We start from the raw sequence: 25,332 nt of genomic DNA on the forward strand, positions 1-25,332 counted from the left end.
GCGATGGTGGTGAGAATTTGTACTTATACAGTCAGGGGAACCTGGATTCCCACGAACCCCTTTATCTTTCAAAATTAAAATTAAGAAAAAGCAATAGAAGCGGAGCAGCACCATAAGGTGGAGGACTTCTCAGCTAGAATAAGAGATAAGTGGCCCATAATCCAACCTTCTCCAAAGAGCTGTGTGAAGCAGGCAAGTCCTATCCCTTCTGAGCCTCTTTCCGTAAAGGTAAAATGAAGCGCTTCGACCAGATGGTATTTAACGTCTCTTGCAGATTGTATCCACCAAGACAACTCTCCGTTTCTGTGAGAAAAGTACGAAATGGCCCTGTGAAGTCTAAATTGGCCTTGGTTACCTACAGACCTTGAGGCCCCAAGGATAAAAATAATAGCTATTTATTTAAAGGTTCATGAAAGCCTCAGACTCAAAACAGCTTATTGGTTTTTGTCTCTATAGATAAACCAGGGTGTAACGAAGAAAACGCTAGTGTTCGAAAAGTGCTCAAGTTTGTATGAAGCAAGGCAAGGCCAGACCAACAACAGGATCTTCGGGACCTCTTCTCTGGTGTCCCCATCCCTACCTCCGCCATAGCCACAGCTACGTAAACGCAGACAGGCACACGCACGCTAGGGTTCGAGAATGTAATGCCAGAGTAAGAGGGTACTCCTTCCTCCTCTACCGACTGTAACTTTCCGAGTCCCCTCTCCACCTTCTCCACCCTCACGCAGAGATTCCTTCCGCGCCGTGCTGGACGCGTCGCGAGTGGGCTGCGGGGGAGCGTCTGGGCCCGCGTACCTAGCGGTTCGGCGGAGCGAGGGTCCCAGCCACAGATGGAAGAGAGGAGCGTGGGGCCAGTTCCGGGATTAGGCAGATGCTTAGGACCTAGCAGGAGAGCTAGTGGAGCAAAGTCGCGGCTACGGAGAGAGAGCGGGTTTGCGTGGCAAGCCTATCAGCGTGATCGGGGTAGGGGCGGGGTTCTGCGGGGCAGGGCGGGTTCTGAGTGGCAGGGGCGGGCTCGGACCAGCAGGGGCGGGGCTCTGAGTGACTGGGCCGGGGGGAGAATGGGACGGGCAGGGGTGGGGCTCTGCGTGGCGGGGGCGGGGACCGGCAGGGGCGGGGCACTGAGTGACTGGGCCGGGCAGGGGGAGAATGGGACGGGCAGGGGTGGGGCTCTGCGTAGCGGGGGCGGGGACCGGCAGGGGCGGGGCTCTGAGTGACTGGGCCGGGGGGGGTGGGAGGCGGAGATCGGGACCCTCAGGGGCGGGGCTCTGAGTGGCTGGGCCTGGGGGACTGTCGATCGAGACCGGCAGGGGCGGGTTCTGAGTGGCGGGGGTGGAGACCAGCAGGGGCGGGGCTCAGAGTGGCTGAGCCGTGGGGATGATCTATCGGAACCGGCAGGGGCGGGGTTTTGAGTGGCGGGGACGGGGGAGATCTGGCTCGGCAGGGGCGGAGCTCTGCGTGGCGGGGCGGGCTCGGCACCCTAGGTACGGCCGTGGACCGGGCCTGGGCGGGGGCAGGGGCCGTGGCAAGAAGCCGGAAACAGCCGCGGCCCCAGCTCGGGAGACATGGCGGGCGTTAAAGGTACATCCGAGGTCCCCGGCTCGCTGGTCCTGCCGTGGGATCGCCGCCTCGGCTCCGGGCTGAGCCTGGAGCTGCGATTTCAGCGCGTGGGTGGGGAACGGCCTCCCCCAGACCTGCCACCCTTCCCTCCTTTCCCGGTGGGAAGCAGCTCGCCCGCTCCCTTCGCCCCTTGGGGTACGGGTGGAGACGTGTTTTGGGGAACCTCACCCCTTTTTCTGCAAGGATACTAGCCTTCACGCTTTTGCCCGGAGTGTCCGGGTCGCTGCAGGCGGAGCCCTCGCGGGGAGCAGTCCCTCCCTGGGAGACCCCGGCTAGCCCCGGGGGGCATCACCTCCCCGGTTCCTTCCCAGTTCCTGGGAGCGTTCCCCCACCCCCTCCTCTGCCGAGTTTTAAACTGGGCTTTCACTTCCTGACATGTCCACCCTAATGCCTCTCCTCCCTTTTCCTGCCGCTTCGCTGAGTTTCCCGTTTCTTCCAGAGGAGCCATTGTCTCGGCATTGGGGCACTTAAATCTGTTGTTCCCGATGATTCTTCCAATTGGGCAGAGTTGGCTGCAGGCGGGTGTCAGCGGAAAGCGCCCTGAAATGCTGTATTTGTCTTAATTGTGGAGAGTAGATTAGGTGGAATTTTATCGCTGCTTTCATCAGCGTTTATTCATTTATGGACAGACAAGAAGGTAGTGTTTGTGCAGGACTTTTTTTAAAATTCAAGTGTAGTTGATTTACAATATCGTGTTAGTTTCAGGTCTACAGCACAGCTGTTCAGATATATATATATATATATATGTATATATATGTATATTATATATTCTTCAGATTCTCTTCCCTTATAGGTTATTACAAAATATTAACTATAGTTCCCTGTGCTATACAGTAGGTCTTTGTGCAGTACGTGTGTTTGAATGGGGCAGTTGATTTAAAAAGGGGTACCAAGAACACCAGTTCCCTCATCTATTTGCCTTCAGAGGAATGGGGAATGGCAGTTGTAGGAGAGGTTATTGGAAGGCTTCCTGTTGGTTTGGTAGGACACCCTTAGATTTCTATTCTTTTGAATAGAGTAGCATAACTCTTTCCACGTGGGAGTTCCTATCCTTGATATTTGTACCCAAAGATCTTCCCTCTCCAGTTAATCAATATGTGCTGTAAACATGCGTATGGGTGTCTTTGTACACATGTGTGTGTTCACTATGGAATTTAGCTGAGTGTGAAACTGTTAGTAGCAGACACATTTAAAAATTATTTCTGGCTGACTTTTATATTCGGCATTAATTTAGTAAACATGATTTACTTGGACAGTGTCCATTGTGAAATATATCCATTTGAAGCCAATGCAGAAAGCAGATGACAAGTATCAGCACTACACTGTGTTTACTCATGCCCGGAAACTATCACATAATAATGTTTATGTGTGAATGTGTTAGAAATTGTGATATAGTAACAAGGAAGATAGGCTATGAAATGGAAAAGGACTAAGGAAAGGAAGCTTTCTGAAGATTATTCAACTTTTAAAGAGGGACTACTGTATGCCTGAGGCTTGGAATAAAAAGATAAATGAGAAGTTATTGTTGTTTGACAGAGCTGGAAATAATTGTTACTGTTTAAATGTCTAAGGTGTGCTCAGATACAATGGGAGCACAAAGATGGCGTTGTAGGTTGAATGTGTCCCCCAAACAAATATGTTCAAGTTCTAACTCCCCAGTATCTGTGAATTTGACCTTATTTGGAAATAGGGTCTTTGCAGATGTAACCAAGTTAGGATGATTTTGGATTAGTTGGACTCTAACCCAAGGACCAGTGTCCTTATAAGAAAAGGGAAATTTGGACATGGAGACATATAGGAAGAATACCATATGAAGACAGAGGCAGAAATTGCAACGATGCAACTGCAAGCCAGGGAGGACCAAAGATTGCAGGCAACTACTAGGAGTTAGGAAGAGGCAAGGAAGGAATCTTCCTTTAGAGCCTTCAGAGGGAGCAGGTGTCAAGCCCCTAGAACTGTCAGAGAATAAATTTCTGTTCTTCTAAGCCACCCAGTTTGTGGTACATTATTAATAGCAGCCCTAGGAAATTAATACAGATGGGATTACTGAACCCTGCTCCAGGGAGGAAGGCGACCACTTTCGCAAAAGAGGCAATTCTTGATCTGGATCTAAAAAGATCAGTAAGGCTTCACCTGGCAAAGGATGGAGTGAGGGCAGAGTTTATTCCAAGTGGAGAGAACATGTGACGTGGGGCAGAGGTGCGCCTCCAGTGCTAGAACAATGGCAGAGGTGCGCCTCCAGTGCTAGAACAATGGCAGAGGTGCGCCTCCAGTGCTAGAACAACTCATAGGCTGTGAAAGCAACTGTGAAGGGGTGACACCAGCTTTATGTATTTGAGACATCATTGTCTGCTGTGCGGAGGATGGATTGGCAGAGTCATGAGATGAAGGCAGGCATGAGATGACAGGGTCTACACGAGGACAGTAGCTGAGGGCACAAGAGAAGAGGTGGTTGTCTTAGTCCTTTAGGACTGCTAGGACAAAAATACCATAAGCTGGGTGGCTTAAACAACGTTTATTTCTTAGTTCTAGAGGCTGGAATCTCCAAGATCAAGGTGCCAGCAGATTTGTTGTCTGGTGAAGACTTGCTTCCTGGTTCCTAGCCAGCCATCTTTTTGCTGTGTCCTCACATGGCAGAAGGGGCAAGGAAGCTCTATGGAGTCCCTTTTATAAGGGTACTAATCCCATTCACGAGGGCTCCACCTTCATGACCTAATCACCTCCTAACACCATCTCATTGGACTTTAGGATTTAATATATGAATTTGGGGGAAAGGACGCAATCACTCAGTCTTTTTTAAAAATTTTTATTTATTTATTTATTTTTGGCTGAGTTGGGTCTTTGTTGCTGTGCGCGGGCTTTCTCTAGGTGCGGTGAGCGGGGGCTACTCTTTGTTACGGTGCGCGGGCTTCTCATTGCAGTGGCTTCTCTTGTTGCAGAGCACCGGCTCTAGGCCCGCGGGCTTCAGTAGTTGTGGCTCGCGGGCTCTAGAGTGCAGGCTAAGTAGTTGTGGCGCACGGGCTTAGTTGTTCCGTGGCATGTGGGATCTTCCCGGACCAGGGCTCGAACCCATGTCCCCTGCTTTGGCAGGTGGATTCTTAACCACTGCACCACCATGGAAGCCCAATCACTCAGTCTTTAGCAGTGTGTTTGAGTGAGGTCTGGGAGACTGAGTTACCTTGACTTACTGATTTTCTAGAAAACGGAGTGTAGGGTTGGTGTCGGTCTTTGAAGATAGAACCTTCAAAGGGAAGAAGTGTGTGTTTGGGAGGAGAAGGTGGGGATGTTTCAGTTTTACACATGTTGAAGTTGAGGTCCTTGTTGGCTACCCACAGAAGTCCAGATTGGAGTTGGAGGTGCAGGCCGAGCTCCTAGGACCTACTCTGGGCTGCAGCATCAGATGTAGCTGGGTCCTTGTGGTACCAGGGAGCTTTGGGTTGAATGCAATGTCCCAGCAAGAGTGTGAAGTGACAAGAGAGATGAAATTCTATTCCTGGTTAGCTCCAAGTTTAAGAGATGGCCGAGGATGCAATTCCTGAAAAAGAAAAAGGGGGGTAAAGAGCATCAACTGGTGATATAGTTGTGACCTCTGAGTGACTGGTGTCCCAGAACAGAAGGAAGAGATCTATGATTCCTAGCTTTGCATGGTCTCCCGGAGGAGAGAGTAGTGCAGGTGATCGGGCACAGGCAGGGGACAAAGCCAATGAGGAAAAGATCCTCTGTGATGAAACAATACGGGACAAGTTACTTTTGTACATTTTTTTTTTCCAAAAGTGACATGTGCTAAATGGAAAAATATATAAAACTGGCAGTGCTTCCTTGTCCCCTAACATCTGTATACTCCCAGATGTTTTAAAATCACCTTGGTATCTTCCTATAAAAGTCTCCCCAAATTGCCTTTAAAGTAAAAGGAAGCAATCAAAATGTTAATTAGTTTAGTCAGTGACTAATTTTGAGTATTATGGGTTTTTTTCAGAGGAATATTTGGATAATTCAGTGTCCTGTGCTTTTGATTGCTACCTTTATCAAAGCACATCCAAGCACTTTACATAGATTATCTCATTTGATTCCCATAAACTCCCTAATAAGGTGGCACCATTATTCGCATTTTACAGGTGAAAAATCGGATTTTTCCGAAGGTGAAAAGAGGTTCACCTTCTACCCAAGGTCACACAACCAGTCAGTGACAGAGTTAAGCTTTGAACCCATGTTGGTGACTCAGAGCTCAAGATCTTTTAACAACTCAAATTCCGTCTCCCACTCAGCAGTGGACAAAACAAGCATGTTCTTGCCTCCTCAAAGATTAGTGTAACAGATGCAGGGAATAAATATTCAGGGGACACTAATTGGGAAGCACCAATCTTCAAATACTTGAAGCACTGTGGTTTGGGGGACACAATGATCAAAGGGTGTATATTGCTAGGAGGCAGTTTGGGGTTCAATTTAAGGAAAAAGTGTTTTCAGCATTTAAAAACTATCAGAATGAAATGACCTGCCTCAGGTGGTAGTGAGTTTCCCTTCAGTGGAGTTGTATCGACTGGCTGGCTGGCTCTTGGGACAAATATAGAGGGAATTCATACGTTAGATTGGGGTTGAGTACTGGAAAGGCTTGAGCTCTTTCGCCACCTGATGATTTAAAAATGATGCACATAGGTGGTCATTTGATAGTCAAATGTAACATCAACCAATGAAATAAGTAAATCACTGCATTCTTTTTTTTTTATTAAAACACTTAAAATCGAGATATAATTCACATGTCATAAAATTAACCTTTTTAAAGTGTAAAATTCTGTGGGTTTTAGTATATTCACGAGGTTGTGCAACCATGACTACTTTCTAATTCCAGGACCTTTCATCAACCCCAAAAGAGTCCCTCCCCATTCCTCTCCCCCCCACCCCCAGTCCCTGACAACAACTGGGACCTATAACTCTTGGTTTTATTTTTCACAGCTCTTGTGGCATTATCCTTCAGTGGGGCTATTGGGCTGACTTTTCTTATGCTGGGATGTGCCTTAGAGGATTATGGGTAAGTTATCATTTCCAAAAGAACTATTTTTTTGGTGTCTTTGTGTCACTGTTAGTATGGGTATGAGGGAGTTCGGTCAGTTTAGCACCAAGCTCTAACCGACGAGTTAATGAAGTCCAAATTATGAACCCAGTCCCTTCCTGGGTCACTTGTATTTGTGCAGACAAAAGCTCTTCTTAAAATTGATGTATTCATTTAATGAGCATTTATTGAAAACCTCCTCTGGACCAGCTGGTGACACAAGAATGAAGAGACACAGTCCTGTCCTCAAGGAGCTTACAGTTCTCGTTACGAGTGAGAGACAGGAAAACAGTCCAGTCAGTAAGCTGACAGCTCTAGTAGAGATGTGTACAAGGTACAGTGAGAGCTTTGAGAAAATAAATCTGAGTTTCCCTGGGAGAGTCAGGGAGGGCTGCATAGAAGAGGTCTTTAAGCTGAGACTTGGTGGATAAATAAGCTTATCGGGCTTGATGAGGCAGGGGAGGGCACTCAAGCAGAGGGAGTATTTAAGGAACAGAAAGGCTGGTGTGGCTACAGATTGAGCGAACGAAGGGAAGATGGCACAGAATGAATGGAAGAAATTAGCTAAATCGTGTGAGGCTTTGTAGGCCAGGGCAAGGAATCTGGGTTTTATTCCAAGCAAGTGAAAGTTTCCACCTGCATGCACTCCAAAGATCTCTATGGAATTAGCATGTGCAAGGCACTGTGCTATGTTCTATAGGGAAAGCAAAGATGACTAAGTTAAGATTCTGTCCCTAGAGAAATTACAGCTCAATAATACAGAAAACAATAAAGATTCTAGATTTTACACTGTGTAGTTGTTTCTTAACACAATATAAGTTATCTGCAGATAAATGGACTAGGAATTTTTAATGATCGCTACTTCTTAGCTGTTCCTGGTAGAAATCATCTCATGTATTAATAGTGACAACTGAAAATAATCGTTGACCTAGACATTTAAAGTAATATTAACTTTGAAACAGTACTATATCTTTAATTATGATGTAACTGTAACTTTTCCTTTTGGGTTTCTTCTGGGTGCAACCAACAGTGTTTACTGGCCCTTGTTTGTCCTGATATTCCATGCCATCTCTCCCATCCCCTATTTCATTGCCAAACGAGCAACATATGACTCCGATGCAACAAGTAGTGCCTGTCGGGAACTGGCTTATTTTTTCACTACCGGAATTGTTGTTTCTGCCTTTGGATTTCCTGTTATTCTTGCTCGTGTGGCCGTGGTAAGTTCTGTTATCTATTGTTTTGCCCAGTTATTGCTGAGTTTACTCCACAGGCCTGCGTTTGGAACCACAAATTTCATTTCCCCTGCTTCGACTTAATCCTCAAGGCCAGGCATATTTTTAGTTTCTCTATTCCCCCAATTTAGAGCTACCTGTCAGTATCTTGCCCATGTTTGCAAAATGCTTTCTTTGTTTCTCTTACAACTTTTAGCCAGACCAAGTGATTTCTTGCTTTTTCTACTATAAGCTATTTTCTAGACTTGTTCTGAAATCCTTACCTTTTATTGTAGGGCCATCCAGAGACTACTATAGCAATACTCTTCTAGTTCCAAAGTCAACATCAAAAGGGGTCCTGATCACCTAATTCCAATGTGTGTATGTGTGTGTGTGTGTGTGTGTGTGTGTGTGTGGGTTAGGGGGGGGTGTTCCCCACACCACTGAGGAACAGTTCTTCCACACCAGCTGGGGTCCTACAGATGTGCTCAATTCTGACTCTGTCTGCCTGGAGATAGCAGCAGATTCCACTGGTTCAGGGCTCAGTCCCACAAGACTGCCTCCCTCTTCAGATGCCAGTCACAGGTCCAGCTTGTTACCTGTGCTTCTGACTGACTGGCTATAAATCAGGGGTTCCCATGGCCCTCTCCTTGGGTTCGATTAATTTGTTAGAACTCAGGGAACCCATCTACTCACTGGATTCCCAGTTTGTTGTAAAAGGATATAACTGAGAAGCAGCCAGATGGTAGAGATGCATAGGGCAAGGTGTGGGGAAAGACCATGGAGCTCCCATGACCTCTCTGAGGGTACCACTTTCCCCAAATCAGCAAATCATCAACCTGGAAGTTCTCCGAATCCCATCCTTTTGAGTTTTTATGAAGGCTTCGTTACACAGGCATGATGGATCAAACCATTGGCCACTGGAGATCGAGTCAACCTCCAGCCCCCTAGCCCCCTCTCCCTGGAGGTTGGGGGAAGGAACTGAAAGTTCTAACTGTCTAGTCACATGGTTGTCTCCTCCTGCAACCGGCTTCTATCCTTAGGGGCTTTCCAAAGTTACCTCATTCACATAAAAAAAGTCACCTTTACCACTCTCATCACTTAGGAAATTCCAAGGGTTTTAGAAGCTCTGTGCAAGAAATGGGGACAAAGACCAAATTCTTATTATAAATCACAACATATCAAATTCTTCTCCTGCAAATAGGATCATAGACCCAATCCTCAACACAATAGGCATATACTGAGGGACAACTATACAGCTACTAGAAGATACAGTGAATAAGATGACATCTTCATATTGTTGAAGAAAAAAATTAATCAATCATCGACCTAAAAAAGAAATGGAAAATTTTATTTGAGCTGACCTGAGGATCATAACCTGGAAGACGACTGTTCCACATGTTAGAGATCAAATCACAGTTACATAAGTTTTAGAGACAAATGGTTATATGTCAAATGACATACTATTGACAGTTTACGTAATCCAGATTGGCATGTATGAAGTAAGTAGTGGGTCACGGGTAAGCGTGGCCCCTTACAGGATTAAGAAGGAAGGTTATCTCCTAAGCACTTGTGACCCTTTATGAGATTAAAAAGGAAAGTTATCTCCGAAGGAAGTCTGGTTAATGCAGATGCACAGTACACACTGAAGGGGAGGGAGGAGGCCCAAACAGGCAGAGAAAAATTTTATGTTTAATTTTTTCTTGTCTTGACATAAAATATGCACTTTATTTCATCAATAGCCAATATAAAATTTTTCTTTTTGTCTCTGAAATACACATTATGGGTATAATTTTTTCAGTTCTTTGGCATTCACTGTCTTTCATACTATTTGCTTTTATTTCCCGCAATGACATACTGTTTCAACTTCATGAAACTCTTACTTGGGGCATTGAATATCAGATCTGCACAAGTGTTATTTATTCATACAGTAAACATCTTTGGAGCATATGCTATTTGTAGGACACTAGGAATAAGAACCAGATACTGTCTCTGTTCTCAAAGAGCACAGAAACTAGCCTGATGGGCAAGTGTACTATAAATATACCAGGTGTGGTCATTAAAACATGATCAGAATGCCATAAGAGCACCGAGAAGAGAGAAATTACAACTGGCACTTGATGTGGCCTCTAAGGATAAATAATGTTTTGAGTAAAGTAGGGAAGGCTATTGTATGGAATGGCACCCAAGTGCAAAAATACAGTATGTGGAATAAAGAGCAGTGCAATATGATGGAGCAAAAAGGGAGTGGTTGAGATTGAGGACAGAAAGGCCGGGGAAGCCTGACTGGGAAGGGTCTGGAATGCCAGGCCAGTTTGAACTCTGTCTAGATAACAGAAGCGTGGAAGTTTTTTGTTTTTTGGTTTTTTAAAATTTATTTTTGGCTGTGTTGGGTCTTCGTTGCTGAGCGTGGGCTTTTCTCTAGTTGCGGCGAGCGGGGGCCGCTCTTCATTGCAGTGCGTGGGCTTCTCATTGCAGTGGCTTCTCTTGTTGCGGAGCACGGGCTCTAGGAGCGCGGGCTTCAGTAGTTGCAGCACGCGGGCTCAGTAGTTGCAGCACATGGGCTTCAGTAGTTGTGGTGCACAGGTTCAGTTGCTCTGTGGCATGTGGTATCTTCCTGCACCAGGGATCGAACCCGTCCCTGCGTTGGCAGGCAGATTCTTAACCACTGCGCCATCAGGGAAGTCCGCGTGGAAGGTTTTAGATGTCATATTTTCATGATCTTATTCTTCTTGTACCTTAGACTAGTACTTCTTAAATTTTGCCCTAAAGATTTCTATTTTTACCTTTCAAATACTGCATCACGTTTTATGAGGAAACTTTCATTGATGTTTTCTATTTGTTAAATTAAAACAAAAAATGCCCACTAGAGGGTACTCTCATCCCCAGCTGTGCCTCTGGAAAACTATCTGCCCTGCTGGAAAGCTCTTTTTATTGCATGCAGAGTATTATTTAAAACCTTTTCTTGCCAGAAAAGAAACAAATCAATCCATAACTCTCCAATTCCTATTTTCATGAAAGAAGGCAATACATAAAGAACTTTCAGTACCCAATATTGTAATTGGACCCTTTGTAATCTTGCTTCATGTATTTTACTTAAGGCAGTCATTGTCTACTGAAAACAAGTAGAGAAATATGTCTAATGGGGAAAACGTTAAGGATGATACCAGACTTAATTAATAAGCATCACGAAGTAATTAGACTAATACTGAACAGTTCCCTCTCTCCTGTCTATTAGATTATTAAGCCTTTTAGCAGTTTTATGTAATATTTAATTGGATGTTTCTAAAGCAGAAAATAACAGATTTGCAAAGAGTACAGTATAAAGAAAGTAAAGATTTAATCCTCTTTTTTTGTGTTTCAGATCAAGTGGGGAGCCTGTGGCCTGGTGCTGGCAGGCAATGCAGTGATTTTCCTTACAATTCAAGGTTTTTTCCTTGTATTTGGAAGAGGAGATGATTTTAGCTGGGAGCAGTGGTAGCACGTGCTTTATTCTGATAAAATGCATTTAACTTCTTAGAATTCATACTGTATGTATATGTGTGCACATGTGGCCTTTTACCATGAAATTTAATATACTGTTTCTTTATACCTTTGTAATCATGTTCACTTTAAGGAGGACTACATGGGGAAAAGGTTAGTTTTACTCCCAGCCAGTAGACCTCTCCATTTACTCCAGTTGAATTATGTTATTTGTTTAGCTTTTCATATAGTCATGGTGCTCTCAGAAAACATGTTAACACAGTCTTGTAGGCAGTTGCTCACTCAGTGTGCTGCATCTCCACCTTTGGCCCGGGGATGTGCTTGAGTGGGCACATAGCGCTGGGGCTGTCTCAGCTCTGCCCAGGACTTCCAAGATACACCTGTGGCCCAGAGAGACAGAGGCGGCTCCCTCTTTATGTTGTGGACTCTTGCTTCTCCAAGTGTGGTCCATAGACCAAGAGCATCAGCATCTCGAAGCGTGGTGCATAGGAGCTTATCACAGATGCAGAGTCTGAGGCCCCATCCTCAACCTAATACATTTTGATGAGACCCCCAAGTGAATCGCAGGCACATTAAAGTCTGAGAAGCGCTGTCATGAAGGAAGAAGCATTGCCTTCCCCTTGGCTGAACCCCTTAGCCTCTCTGGGCGTTAGCTGCTTGTAAAAACTGTTTCCCCTGCCCCCCGTGTTGAGGCCTACTTCAGACTATCCTTGGAATTTGTGAAATGTCCAAACCTATACTTTATAGGCTGTTCCTCACATTTGTGAAGTGTTCTCAGTAGGGAACACCTATGACTTCGCATTGTCTGAAAGGCAGTGGCTGCCTTCACAGTGCTGGGGGGACAGATCCCCCACTGGGAGGCAGGGGAGGGAGGCTGGGCTGGAACCGGGCCCTGCTTTAGCAGGATGGGGAAGAATGGATAAGTAACGCCGTTTGATTTCCCTTCATAATCTGACATTTCTCCCCAGTTCCTTCCCTGGGCTGCTGCCCACCCACCTTCACCAGCACCCCCAAACACACACACTCCCAGCAGTTCTGATTTGCCCTGTCTTCTTCATGGCTCGGCTTCTCCTTTCTATAGAGACGTGGAGCCAAGTAAGCAAGCAGAGGGTGAGCTGCTTAATTTTATTTACATGTGATGTACTTGTCTTTCATGTCCTGTAGGACTTTTAAAATATATATATATATATATGAAACACTTTATGCCACTTTTAAATGAATCATTGAAAATTCATGTCATACTGGGTCCTGTAATCACAGGTTTCCTAGCTCAACTTTTTGTCCAAGGCCTATCGAGAAAGGGAAATATGGGAACTAGAACCACGTGATTAGAATATAAGGAATGATTTTAAAGCATTGTTAATGTGTGATAACAGACATACATTCAAAACACTGAAACCTTGAAGTTTGTAACCCCTTCATATTCTGGAATGATGCTGGGATCAGGAGAAGACAAGAGTGATACCTAAAAGGATAATATGCAAAGTGATATTTTAGCCTTGTGCATGATTTTATGTTTTCAGTGTACTATGTACGTATAGAACTGTTAAAGTTGTTATTTCCAATATTTATATTAGAAAAATTATATAGACACTTTATAATTTTAACCAGCATTTTTAATAACACTTGCACTTACTGTATTGTAATAAATTTTACTTTAACAGAAAAAAAAGCTTAATTTTAAAAGTTTTTATTCTGATGTCACCTTGCTTAAAAGGTAACAAAAATATGAAAATTTCTTTGTGTTCTGAAATGTGCAGTTATGAGCAATAATCTGTCCTGCATTAGAATAATAGCAGGAAGTTGTAAGATACCATTTTGGATGTGTAGTTGGCTTGTAATAGCTTTTCTTTTCCTAAGATGGAGATACTGTTTAATTTATACTACCTTTTGCAAAAGTGCCCTTGTTGCTTATACACATTTTAAATCACCAAGGTAGCCTTAATGTGTAGCCCTAAAGCATTGCCTCTTGATTGTATTTCCAGAATGATATAAAGTACTTGCGTATAGAATATTTGTAGTTATTCCCTACTAATGGAATGGTTTATCGAAGTGATAGATTATTGGATTTGCTATACGTATGAAACAGAGCCATTTATTCTGCAGCACCTATATCATTTAAATAATAAATGTCAGTAGGGAGTATTGCTGTATATGAATGTACGGTACAAAAGTTTCATCTCGGTAACACAAATGTTGGGCATTTTAAAATTCCTTATAAAAGGTTCATTTGTTTTCTATATACCACAGAATATATTTTGGAGATTCAAAACACATTGATTACATTCTAAAACTGAGAATGCACATAAAGAATTGCCCAGAAGTGAGTAATCTTATGAAGAGATTCTCTATCGTGTTCCAAACAACTGGCTTACACTTTGAAACACTTTTCCCACAGAAACAATATCATGCTACCATGGGTTACCAGGCCAAGCCTTCTGAGGAAGCCTAAACCCTAACATAGCTGACCTTTAATACTCAAGGTACCTGCCTGAGTTTTGGATCTTGGCAACAGGGTAGTGTGAACAGTTTGAAGGAAGGAAAGTGTAAATTTCCACCTCCTTCCCTAAGAACAAGGTCTTTCTTACTTCAATTTTTGCAGCCCTCTCTATCCCCTAATGCCCTTGGGGTCCACTAAACCTGTGATGTTTGCTGGCCTCCTCTCCTGACTCGGAGGCCTCCTCTTAGCCTGCCCCACCTCCCGGGGTTCTTCATATTCCCAAATCACCCACCTTGCTACTCTTACCAATCAGTTTTCTTAGGAGAGCTGATATCTTGTGATGTTTAAGGAGAAAGCAGTCGGTTCATACTCTTTCCCAGAAAGAATGAATGACTGTGATCATCTTCCCCACATCTGGAACGCATCCATACCTGCCTCGTGCAGTTACCACGCTGGGCTGCAGCTGCATTTTTACAAGGGCATGCCTTGGAACCCATTCGCAGAAATGGCAATGTTCCACAGTAAAGTGAAAAAAGCATTCCAGCAGTTTATAGAAGGATAGTAATATTTTGGGCCAGGAGCAAGCCTATCACACTTCATCCCTTCCTCACGGTGAGTTCTCAGCTGGTCCTACATTTCATAGTTGTTTCTTTTCCTTCACTTAATGAACCCACAGATTTTTCTTACAGTCCTCAGGAAGTCTTTACCTCTGATGCATCTTCTTGATGAAGACTCTTCTAGAGAGTGAAATGTTTCATGAAGTTAATAGCATTCCTTAGGCTCTCAGAGAAATGCTTAGGAGATGTCACAAAAATGTGCCTTTTCGAAGTTTGCAAAATTCAGGTTTTGCACCATAATTTAACCAAAATATTTATGAGGATGCTAGCATTTTCCAAGCATAGTAATTAGTTCACAGCTGGGAAATATTATTCCTGTAGATGAATCTAAGTTCTGCATTTAAATGTCCTTTTTGCCATTCTGCCTCATGAAGTACCTTATTTGCAAAAATCCCAGTGTATAATAACTCATGAGTTACAATCTGCTTTCATGTGACCATGTTCCTGGAGTAGAGCAGTGACATGTGACCCCAAACACGGTGTGCAAGGTCCCCAAGATTGCTTTAGAATGCAATTATATACATATGATGGGGATGATTTTCTTTCTTTTTTTTTTCTTCCTCCAGCTGGGCCACCAGAAGGTGATTTCCTTTAAAATCAAGCTTGTCATTTATACTTGAACAAAGACTTTTATGTACATTATTAAACTAAAACTTTTATATTTTACTTTGGGATGCATTATATTTGGAAAGGAGACCAGCAGATTTCTTTCCCCAGTGTTTTTGTTTGGATAATCTTAATTAAACTTGGGGAATTTGTCTAGTTTTAAGCCCATATTTATTGTGGTTGATAGAAGTAGTCCAAGAATGTGTGTAACCGGGAGGAATCGAGTCCCTAGTTACAGCTTTGCTAACATCCCAGGGTTGAAGGTGGTTGTGTGGGACATGGTTAGTCAAGAATTTGCTGTTTTGGAAAAGAGAGAAAAAGTCAACACTTTAAAAAAGTGCTGTACATATTCTGAAGAGTCATTTTGTGCACTACAGTGAAGAATGCACACATGTAAAGTACTGCTTAAGGAGTAATGTGTCCCCCTCATACACAGAGCATTTGGGGAAGATCTGATGTTTTACAGGTGGATTGAGGCAGTTAGTTAGATTATAAAGAAACTGAGCTAGATATTTCGTTGTATTGCCCAACTAAGCGTAAAGTTAAATTCTTAGTAGAAATTTGGTTATACCAACATCACTGTAAAATGCCCATAAGAAAAAATAGTTCTCAAGGAAGCTTCTCTGGTCCAAGGGCTTGTATATATGAATTTTCATTTAGAAAAAGCACGCTGGATGCATCAAGAGACCTTGTCTGGGGCTGAGAATGGATGTGTCTGGAGAAATTATGTACCTGTTATTTAAACATAGCATCTTCTGTCTTGAGATTTTTTTAAAAAAATACTTGCCTACATCATCTCTCCACTCGGATGCCTAATAGGCATCTCAAACTTAGCATGTCCAAAATCAAAACTCCTGACACTTCCTATTATTCCCGGTTCTCCAGAACAAAAGACCTGGAGTGTTTTAGAACATCTCATTACTGCACATCCCCCAGGCACTCCATCAGGAAATTGTGTTGCTTCTAGCTTCAAAATGTATCTGGAATCAAAACACTTCTCATACCTTTGCTGCTACCAGTGGTTCAAGACAGTATGGTCTTACTTGGGTTATTGCACTAACCTCCTAACTGATTCCCTGCTTTTGCCCTTTTCCCGCTTAAGGCTAGTTTCAACAGAGCAGCATGAGTGAGCCTGTAAAATGTAAATCAGATCATGTCACCTCTCTGCTCCACTGACATCTCATCCCACTTCAATAGTAAGATGACAACCCAGTTGAAAAATAGACACAGATTCTGAATAGGTATTTCTCCAAAGATGTGCAAATGGCCAATAAGCACATGAAAAGATGCTCAACATCATTAGACATCAGGGAAATGGAAGTCCAAACCAGTATGAGCTTCACATCCACTAGAATAGCAAGAATCAAAAAGACAGACAATAACAAGTGTTAGCAAGGATAGGATAAAGTCAGAGCCCTTGTAAATTGCTGGTGGGAATATAAAATGGTGTAGCCACTATAGAAAATTTTGGAAGTTCTTCAAGATGTTAAACATTGAGTTACCATACAAGCCAGCAAATCCATTCCTAGGCACATACCCAAGAGAGATGACAACATATATCACACAAAAACTTGAATACAAATGTTCATAGCAGCATTATTCATAATAGCCCAAATTGGAAAGTAGAAACAATCCAAATGTCTATCAACTGATGAATGGATAATGTGGTCTATCCATACAATGGAATATTTTTCAGCCATAAAAAGAGATGAAGTGTTGATAAATGCTACAACATGTATGAACCTTGAAAACATCATGTTAAGTGGGAAAAAAACAGTCACAAAAGCCCATATATTATATAATTCTATTTATATGAAATGTCCAGAATAAACAGAAAGAGTGTAGTTATGTAGTTGCCAGGGGCTGCGGGAAGGGGTAACGAAGAATGACTGTTCATGGGTATGGGTTTCTTTTTGCGGTGATGAAAATGATTTGGAATTAGCGGTGATGATTGCACAGCTTTTGAATATACTACAAGTCATTGGGCTGTACACTTTAAAAAGGTGAATTGTGTAGTAGGTAAATTTCATCTTAATAAAAAAAACACAAAAAACAAAAAGTCAAACAAACAAAAAGAGGAAACAACCTGAATGTCTATCAACTGAAAAGTGTGGTACAAACTTATCTTAGGTGATAAAAATGTTCTAGATTGATTGTGATAATGTTTGCACAACTCTTTGACTATGCTAAAAACTACTGAACTGCACACTTTAAATGGGTGAGTATTATGGTATGTGAATTGCATTTCAATAAATCTGCAAAACATAATGAATGAGTGAATGAACTCTTTGAACTACAAAAAAAGTAAAAGTGTATCAGTTATTCCCAGGCTTACCTTTAGGAATACCTTTTGAAATCCAGCCAATACCAAAATAATTCAAATTTTGAGCTTTAATTTACCAGCACTGTCATTTTTCTAGATTTAATAATATTTATTTTATTTATCAAGTTTTTAAAATTTGAAATTTGAAAGTTTTGGGGTAAAACGCTTCTTTTTTAAGGAGAACCCCTGAATTGTGTGTCAGGATCCATAAAATGTAGGACTGTCCCTGGCCATAGCAGTGTTCAAACAGACAAAAATACTTGCCATATAGAACTCATATTTCAGTGGGAAAAGAAAAATAAAAACTAGATAAGAAAATAAAATACATGATATGACAGGTGCCACAGGGGAAAATATAGAAGGGAAGGGGAATAAGTAGTATGTGGGTCCTTACAATTTTAGATTGGGTGGCATAGGCTTCACTGTGAAAAAAAGCATTTGAGTTCAGACCCAAAAGAGATGAGAAGACAGAGCTGTGTGGATGTGAGGCCCAAGTCCATCTTTGTGCACATCCTTAATTAGCTCTTTAAGATGCTTTTCTAGAAGAGCAAAGTTGGATAGAAGAGTGAACACATTTTTCATGGTGCCAAATCATCTTCCTGCTCAGCAGTTCTTGAGAATACTCTTTCCCCGCCGAAAAAACATGTTTTCATATTTTAAAAGAATTGCTAATTTGTTCATAAAAAAATCACTCCAACCTCATTGTTATTTTTAATTGAATGCATGTTTGAAAGCTGGTGATATTGAATTCTTTTTCATACCTTTTCCTAAAACCATTTGCTCTCTTTTATGAATTGCCTACATACCTTTTAGGACATTTATCTTTTTTATTGATTTGTAAGAGTTCTTTACATATTAAGATTATAAACACTTTCTTTTATTTTACAAATATATATATTTTAATCAGATAATATTAGATAACAGACTAGCAAAAGGTAGTAATGTGATTTTCCTACCTGCAGAATTTTCTGAGTTTTGTTTAGCAAATATATTAATTTTTCCTAAAAATCTGAATTTGTATGTATTCTTAGAAATGTCTTCTCTACTCTAAGAGAAGAAAAATATTTTCTCCTAGATCTGTTATGGATTCGTTGACAGAACATTTATCTTTCATTCGCTTAGAATTTACTTTCGTAAATGATATCAGGCAAGAGTATTTCCCTTGGTGTTTTTAGCCAGGTAGCTCAGCTGGCTAGTAAGTTAGATAAATAATTTAATTTCAAATATCAACTTTACCATATAGTAAAAGTTTATATCCACCTAGTTTCTTTCTAGTTTTTCTCTTCTTTTTCACTTATCTATTCCTGAACTGGTACTACATTAAAAAAATGTGTAGCTTTATAACAAGAACACTTTTAAATTTGGTAGAATAAGTTCACACTAATTTTTCTTCCTTTTTTTTTTTTAAACATCTTTATTGGAGTATAATTGCTTTACAATGGTGTGTTAGTTTCTGCTTTATAACAAAGTGAATCAGCTATACATATACATATATCCCCATATCTCCTCCCTCTTGCGTCTCCCTCCCACCCTCCCTATCCCACACCTCTATTTGGTCACAAAGCACCAAGCTGATCACCTTGTGCTATGCGGTTGCTTCCCACTAGCTATCTATTTTACATTTGGTAGTGTATATATGTCCATGCCACTCTCTCACTTCACCCCAGCTTACCCTTCCCCCTCCCCTTGTCCTCAAGTCCATTCTCTACATCTGTGTCTTTACTCCTGTCCTGCCCCTAGGTTCTTTAGAACCTTTTTTTTTTTTGGATTCCATATATATGTGTCAGCATATGGTATTTGTTTTTCTCTTTCTGACTTACTTCACTCTGTATGAAAGACTCTAGGTCCATCCACCTCACTACAAATAACTCAATTTCGTTTCTTTTTATGGCTGAGTAATATTCCGTTGTATATATGTGCCACATCTTCTTTATCCATTCATCTGTCGATGGACACTTAGGTTGCTTCCATGTCCTGGCTATTGTAAATAGAATTGCAATGAACATTGTGGTACATGACTTTTTTTGAATTAAGGTTTTCTCAGGGTATATGCCCAGTAGTGGGATTGCTGTGTCATATGGTAGTTCTATTTTCAGGTTTTTAAGGAAACTCCATACTGTTCTCCATAGTGGCTGTATCAATTTACATTCCCACCAACAGTGCAAAAGGGTTCCCTTTTCTCTACACCCTCTCCAGCATTTATTGTTTGTAGATTTTTTGATGATGGCCATTCTGACTGGTGTGAGGTGATACCTCATTGTACTTTTGATTTGCATTTCTCTCATGATTAGTGATGCTGAGCATTCTTTCATGTGTTTTTTGGCTATCTGTATATCTTCTTTGGAGAAATGTCTATTTAGGTGTTCTGCCCATTTTTGGATTGGGTTGTTTGTTTTTTTGATATGGAGTTGCATGAGCTGCTTGTAAATTTTGGAGGTTAATCCTTTGTCCGTTGATTCATTTGCAAATATTTTCTCCCATTCTGAGGATTGTCTTTTCGTCTTGTTTATGGTTTCCTTTGCTGTGCAAAAGCTTTTAAGTTTCATTAGGTCTCATTTGTTTATTTTTGTTTTTATTTCCATTTCTCTAGGAGGTGGGTCAAAAAGGATCTTGCTGTGATTTATGTCATAGAGTGTTCTGCCTATGTTTTCCTCTAAGAGTTTGATAGTGTCTGACCTTACATTTAGGTCTTTAATCCATTTTGAGTTTATTTTTGTGTATGCTGTTAGGGAGTGTTCTAATTTCATTCTTTTACATCTAGGCTCTCCAGTTTTCTCAGCACCACTGATTGAAGAAGCTGTCTTTTCTCCATTGTATATTCTTGCCTCCTTTATCAAAAATAAGGTGACCGTGTGTGTGGGTTTATCTCTGGGCTTTCTCTCCTGTTCCATCCATCTAGATTTCTGTTTTTGTGCCAGTAGCATACTCTCTTGATTACTGTAGCTTTGTAGTATAGTCTGAAGTCAGAGAGCCTGATTCCTCCAGCTCCATTTTTCTTTCTCAAGATTGCTTTGGCTCTTCAAGGTCTTTTGTGTTTCCATACAAATTGTGCAATTTTTTGTTCTATTTCTGTGAAAAATGCCATTGGTAGTTTGATAGGGATTGCATTGAATCTGTAGATTGCTTTGGGTAGTATAGTCATTTTCACAATGCTGATTCTTCCAATCCAAGAACATGGTATATCTCTCCATCTGTTTGTATCATCTTTAATTTCTTTCATCAGTGTCTTATAGTTTTCTGCATACAGGTCTTTTGCCTCCTTAGGTAGGTTTATTCCTAGGTATTTTATTCTTTTTGTTGCAGTGGTAAATGGGAGTGTTTCCTTAATTTCTCTTTCAGATTTTTCATCATTAGTGTATAGGAATGCAAGAGATTTCTGTGCAATAATTTTGTATCCTGCTACTTTACCAAATACGTTGATTAGCTCTAGTAGTTTTCTGGTAGCATCTTTAGGATTCTCTATGTATAGTATCATGTCATCTGCAAACAGTGACAGCTTTCCTTCTTCCTTTCCGATTTGGATCCCTTTTATTTCTTTTTCTTCTCTGATTGCTGTGGCTAAAAATTCCAAAACTATGTTGAATAATAGTGGTGAGAGTGGGCAACCTTGTCTTGTTCCTTATCTTAGAGGAAATGGTTTCAGTTTTTCATCATTGAGAACGATGTTGGCTGTAGGTTTGTCATATATGACCTTTATTATATTGAGGTAAGCTCCCTCTATGCCTACTTTCTGGAGGGTTTTTGTCATAAATGGGTGTTGAATTTTGTCAAAAGCTTTCTCTGCATCTATTGAGATGATTATATGGTTTTTCTCCTTCAATTTGTTAATACGGTTTATCACATTGATTGATTTGCATATATTGAAGAATCCTTTCATTTCTGGGATAAACCCCACTTGATCATGGTGTATGATCCTTTTAATGTGCTGTTGGATTCTGTTTGCTAGTATTTGGTTGAGGATTTTTGCATCTATGTTCATCAGTGATATTGCCCTGTAGTTTTCTTTCTTTGTGACATCCTTGTCTGGTTTTGGTATCAGGGTTATCGTGGCCTCATAGAATGAGTTTGGGAGTGTTCCTTCCGCTGCTATATTTTGGAAGAGTTTGAGAAGGATTGATGCTTAGCTCTTCTCTAAATGTTCAATAGAATTTGCCTGTGAAGCCATCTGGTCATAGGTTTTTGTTTGTTGGAAGATTTTTAATCTCAGTTTCAATTTCAGTGCTTGTGATTGGTCTGATTATATTTTCTATTTCTTCCTGATTCAGTCTCGGAAGGTTGTGCTTTTCTAAGAATTTGTCCATTTCTTCCAGGCTGTCCATTTTATTGGCATATAGTTGCTTGTAGTAATCTCTCATGATCCTTTGTATTTCTGCCGTGTCAGTTGTTACTTCTCCTTTTTTATTTCTAATTCTATTGATTTGAGTCTTCTCCCTTTTTTTCTTGATGAGTCTCACTAATGGGTTATCAATTTTGTTTATCTTCTCAAAGAACCAGCTTTTAGTTTTATTGATCTTTGCTATTGTTTCCTTCATTTCTTTTTCATTTATTTCTGATCTGATCTTTATGATTTCTTTCCTTCTGCTAACTTTGGGAGTCTTTTTGTTCTTCTTTCTCTAATTGCTTTAGGTGTAAGGTTAAGTTGTTTATTTGAGATGTTTCTTTTTTCTTAAGGTCGGATTGTATTGCTATAAACTTCCCTGTTAAAACTGCTTTTGCTGCATCCCATAGGTTTTGGATTGTCGTGTTTTCATTGTCATCTGTTTCTAGGTATTTTCTGATTTCCTCAGTGATCTCTTGGTTATTTAGTAGTGTAGAGTTTAGCCTCTATGTGTTTGTATTTTCTACAGATTTTTTCCTGTAATTGATATTTAGTCTTATAGTGTTGGAAAAGATACTTGATACAGTTTCAATTTTCTTGAATTTACCAAGGCTTGATTTGTGACCCAAGATATGATCTATCCGGGAGAATGTTCCATGAGCACTTGAGAAGAAAGTGTATTCTGTTGTTTTTGGATGGAATGTCCTATAAATATCAATTAAGTCCATCTTGTTTAATGTATCATTTAAAGCTTGTGTTTCCTTATTTATTTTCATTTTGGATGATCTGTCCATTGGTGTAAGTGAGGTGTCAAAGTCCCTCACTATTATTGTGTTACTGTCAATTTCTCCTTTTATAGCTCTTAGCACTTGCCTTATGTATTGAAGTCCTCCTACGTTGGGTGCATAAATATTTACAATTGTTATGTCTTCTTCTTGGATTGATCCCTTGATCATTATGTAGTGTCCTTCTTTGTCTCTTGTAATAGTTTTTATTTTAAAGTCTATTTTGTCTGATATGAGAATTGCTACTGCAGCTTTCTTTTGATTTCCATTTGCATGGAATATCTTTTTCCATCCCCTCACTTTCAGTCTGTATGTGTCCCTACGTCTGCAGTGGGTCTCTTGTAGACAGCATATATACAGGTATTGTTTTTGTATCCATTCAGCCAGTCTATGTCTTTTGGTTGGAGCATTTAATCTCTTTACATTTAAGGTAGTTATCAATACATATGTTCCTATTACCATTTTCTTAATTGTTTTGGGTTTGTTACTGTACGTCTTTTCCTTCTCTTGTGTTTCCTGCCTAGAGAAGTTCCTTTAGCATTTGTTGTAAAGCTGGTTTGGTTGTGTTGAATTCTCTTAGCTTTTGCTTGTCTGTAAATGTTTTAATTTCTCCATCAGATCTGAATGAGATTCTTGCTGGGTAGCAAAATCTTGGTTGTAGGTTTTTCCCTTTCATCACTTTAAATATGACCTGCCACTCCCTTCTGGCTTGCAGAGTTTCTGCTAAAAGATCAGCTCTTAACCTTCTGGGGATTCCCTTATGTGTTATTTGTTGTTTTTCCCTTGCTGCTTTTAATATTTTTTCTTTGTATTTAATTTTTGATAGTTTGATTAAAGTGTGTCTTGCTGTGTTTCTCCTTGGATTTATCCTGTATGGGACTCTGTGCTTCCTGGACTTGTTTGACTATTTCCTTTCCCATATTAGGGAAATTTTCAACTATAATCTCTTCAAATATTTTCTCAGTCCCTTTCTTTCTCTCTTCATCTTCTGTGACCCCTATAATTCGAATGCTGGTGAGTTTAATGTTGTCCCAGAGGTCTCTGAGACTGTCCTCAATTCTTTTCGTTCTTTTTTCTTTATTCTGCTCTGCAGTAGTTATTTCCACTATTTTATCTTCCAGGTCAGTTATCTGTTCTTCTGCCTCAGTTATTCTTCTATTGATTCCTTCTAGAGAATTTTTAATTTCATTTATTGTGTTGTTCATCATTGTTTGTTTGCTCTTTAGTTCTTCTAGGTCCTTGTTAAATGTTTCTTGTATTTTCTCCATTCTATTTCCAAGATTTTGGATCATCTTTACTATCATTATTGTGAATTCTTTTTCAGGTAGACTGCCTATTTCCTCTTCATTTGTTTGGTCTGGTGGGTTTTTACCTTGCTCCTTCATCTGCTGTGTGTTTCTCTGTCTTCTCATTTTGCTTAACTTACTGTGTTTGGGGGTCTCCTTTTTACAGGCCGCAGGTTCATAGTTCCTGTTGTTTTTGGTGTCTGCTCCCAGTGGCTAAGTTTGGTTCAATGGGTTGTGTAGGCTTCCTGTTGGAGGGGACTGGTGCCTGTGTTCTGGTGGATGAGGCTGGATCTTGTCTTTCTGGTGGGCAGGTCTGCATCCAGTGGTGTGTTTTGGGGTGTCTGTGACCTTATTATGATTTTAGGCAGCCTCTCTGCTAATGGATGGGGTTGTGTTCCTGTCTTGCTAGTTGTTTGGCATAGGGTGTCCAGCACTGTAGCTTGCTGGTGGTTGAGTGGAGCTAGGTCTTGGAGTTGAGATGGAGATCTCTGGGAGAGCTTTTGCTGTTTGATATTACCTGGAGCTGGGAGGTCTCTGGTGGACCAATGTCCTGAACTCGGCTCTGCCACCTCAGAGGCACAGGCCTGATGCCTGGCTGGAGCATGAAGACCCTGTAATCTACACGGCTCAGAGTAAAAGGGAGAAAAAAAGAAAGAAAGAAAGAAAAAATAAAGTTATTAAAATAAAAAATAATTATCAAAAATATTTAAAAATAAGAAAGAAAGAAGAGGGCAACCAAACCAAGAAACAAATCCACCAATGATAACAAGCGCTAAAAACTATACTAAAAAAAAAAAAAAAAAACACGAAAAAAAAACGGGCAGACAGAACCCTAGGACAAATGGTAAAAGCAAAGCTATACAGACAAAATCACACACAGAATCATACACATACACACTCACAAAGAGAGAAAAAGGAAAAAATATATATATATCGTTGCTCCCAAAGTCCACCGCCTCAGTTCGGGATGATTGGTTGTCTATTCAGATTTTCCACAGATGCAGGGTACATCAAGTTGATTGTGGAGATTTAATCCTGCTCCTGAGGCTGCTGGGAGAGATTTTCCTTTCTCTTCTTTGTTCGCACAGCTCCCGGGGTTCAGCTTTGGATTTGGACCCGCCTCTGCGTGTAGGTCGCCTGAGGGCGTCTGTTCCCGCCCAGACAGGACGGGGTTAAAGGAGCAGCTGCTTCGGAGGCTCTGGCTCACTCAGGCCGGGGGGAGGGAGGGGTACAGAGGAGGCGGGGCGAGCCTGCGGCGGCAGAGGCCGGCGTGACGTTGCACCAGCCCGAGGCGCACAGTGCGTTCTCCCGGGGAAGTTGTCCCTGGATCATGGGACCCTGGCAGTGGCGGGCTGCACCGGCTCCCGGGAGGGGCGGTGTGGAGAGTGACCTGTGCTCGCACACAGGCTTCTTGGTGGCGGCAGCAGCAGCCTTGGCGTCTCACGCCCGTCTCTGGGGTCCGCGCTGATAGCCGCGGCTCGCGCCAGTCTCTGGAGTTCGTTTAGGCGGCGCTCTGAATCCCCTCTCCTCGCGCACCAGGAAACAAAGAGGGGAGAAAAAGTCTCTTGCCTCTTCGGCAGCTGCAGACTTTTTCCC

At 41.4% G+C, this 25,332-nt stretch overlaps 1 protein-coding gene across 1 annotated transcript; it reads left to right on the forward strand.

Moving 5' to 3' along the window:
• The first annotated feature begins 1,467 nt into the window (after positions 1-1,467).
• LEPROT (leptin receptor overlapping transcript) lies at positions 1,468-13,018 on the forward strand. The gene is made up of 4 exons (XM_059924123.1): positions 1,468-1,581; positions 6,571-6,646; positions 7,698-7,884; positions 11,243-13,018. Exons 1-4 carry the CDS (start codon positions 1,566-1,568, stop codon positions 11,357-11,359), a joined length of 396 nt encoding a protein of 131 aa, XP_059780106.1. The 5' UTR covers positions 1,468-1,565; the 3' UTR covers positions 11,360-13,018.
• The last annotated feature ends 12,314 nt before the right edge of the window (positions 13,019-25,332 follow it).

This window comes from Balaenoptera ricei, chromosome 1 (genome assembly GCF_028023285.1).
Source record: "Balaenoptera ricei isolate mBalRic1 chromosome 1, mBalRic1.hap2, whole genome shotgun sequence".
Taxonomy (NCBI): Eukaryota; Metazoa; Chordata; class Mammalia; order Artiodactyla; family Balaenopteridae; genus Balaenoptera; species Balaenoptera ricei.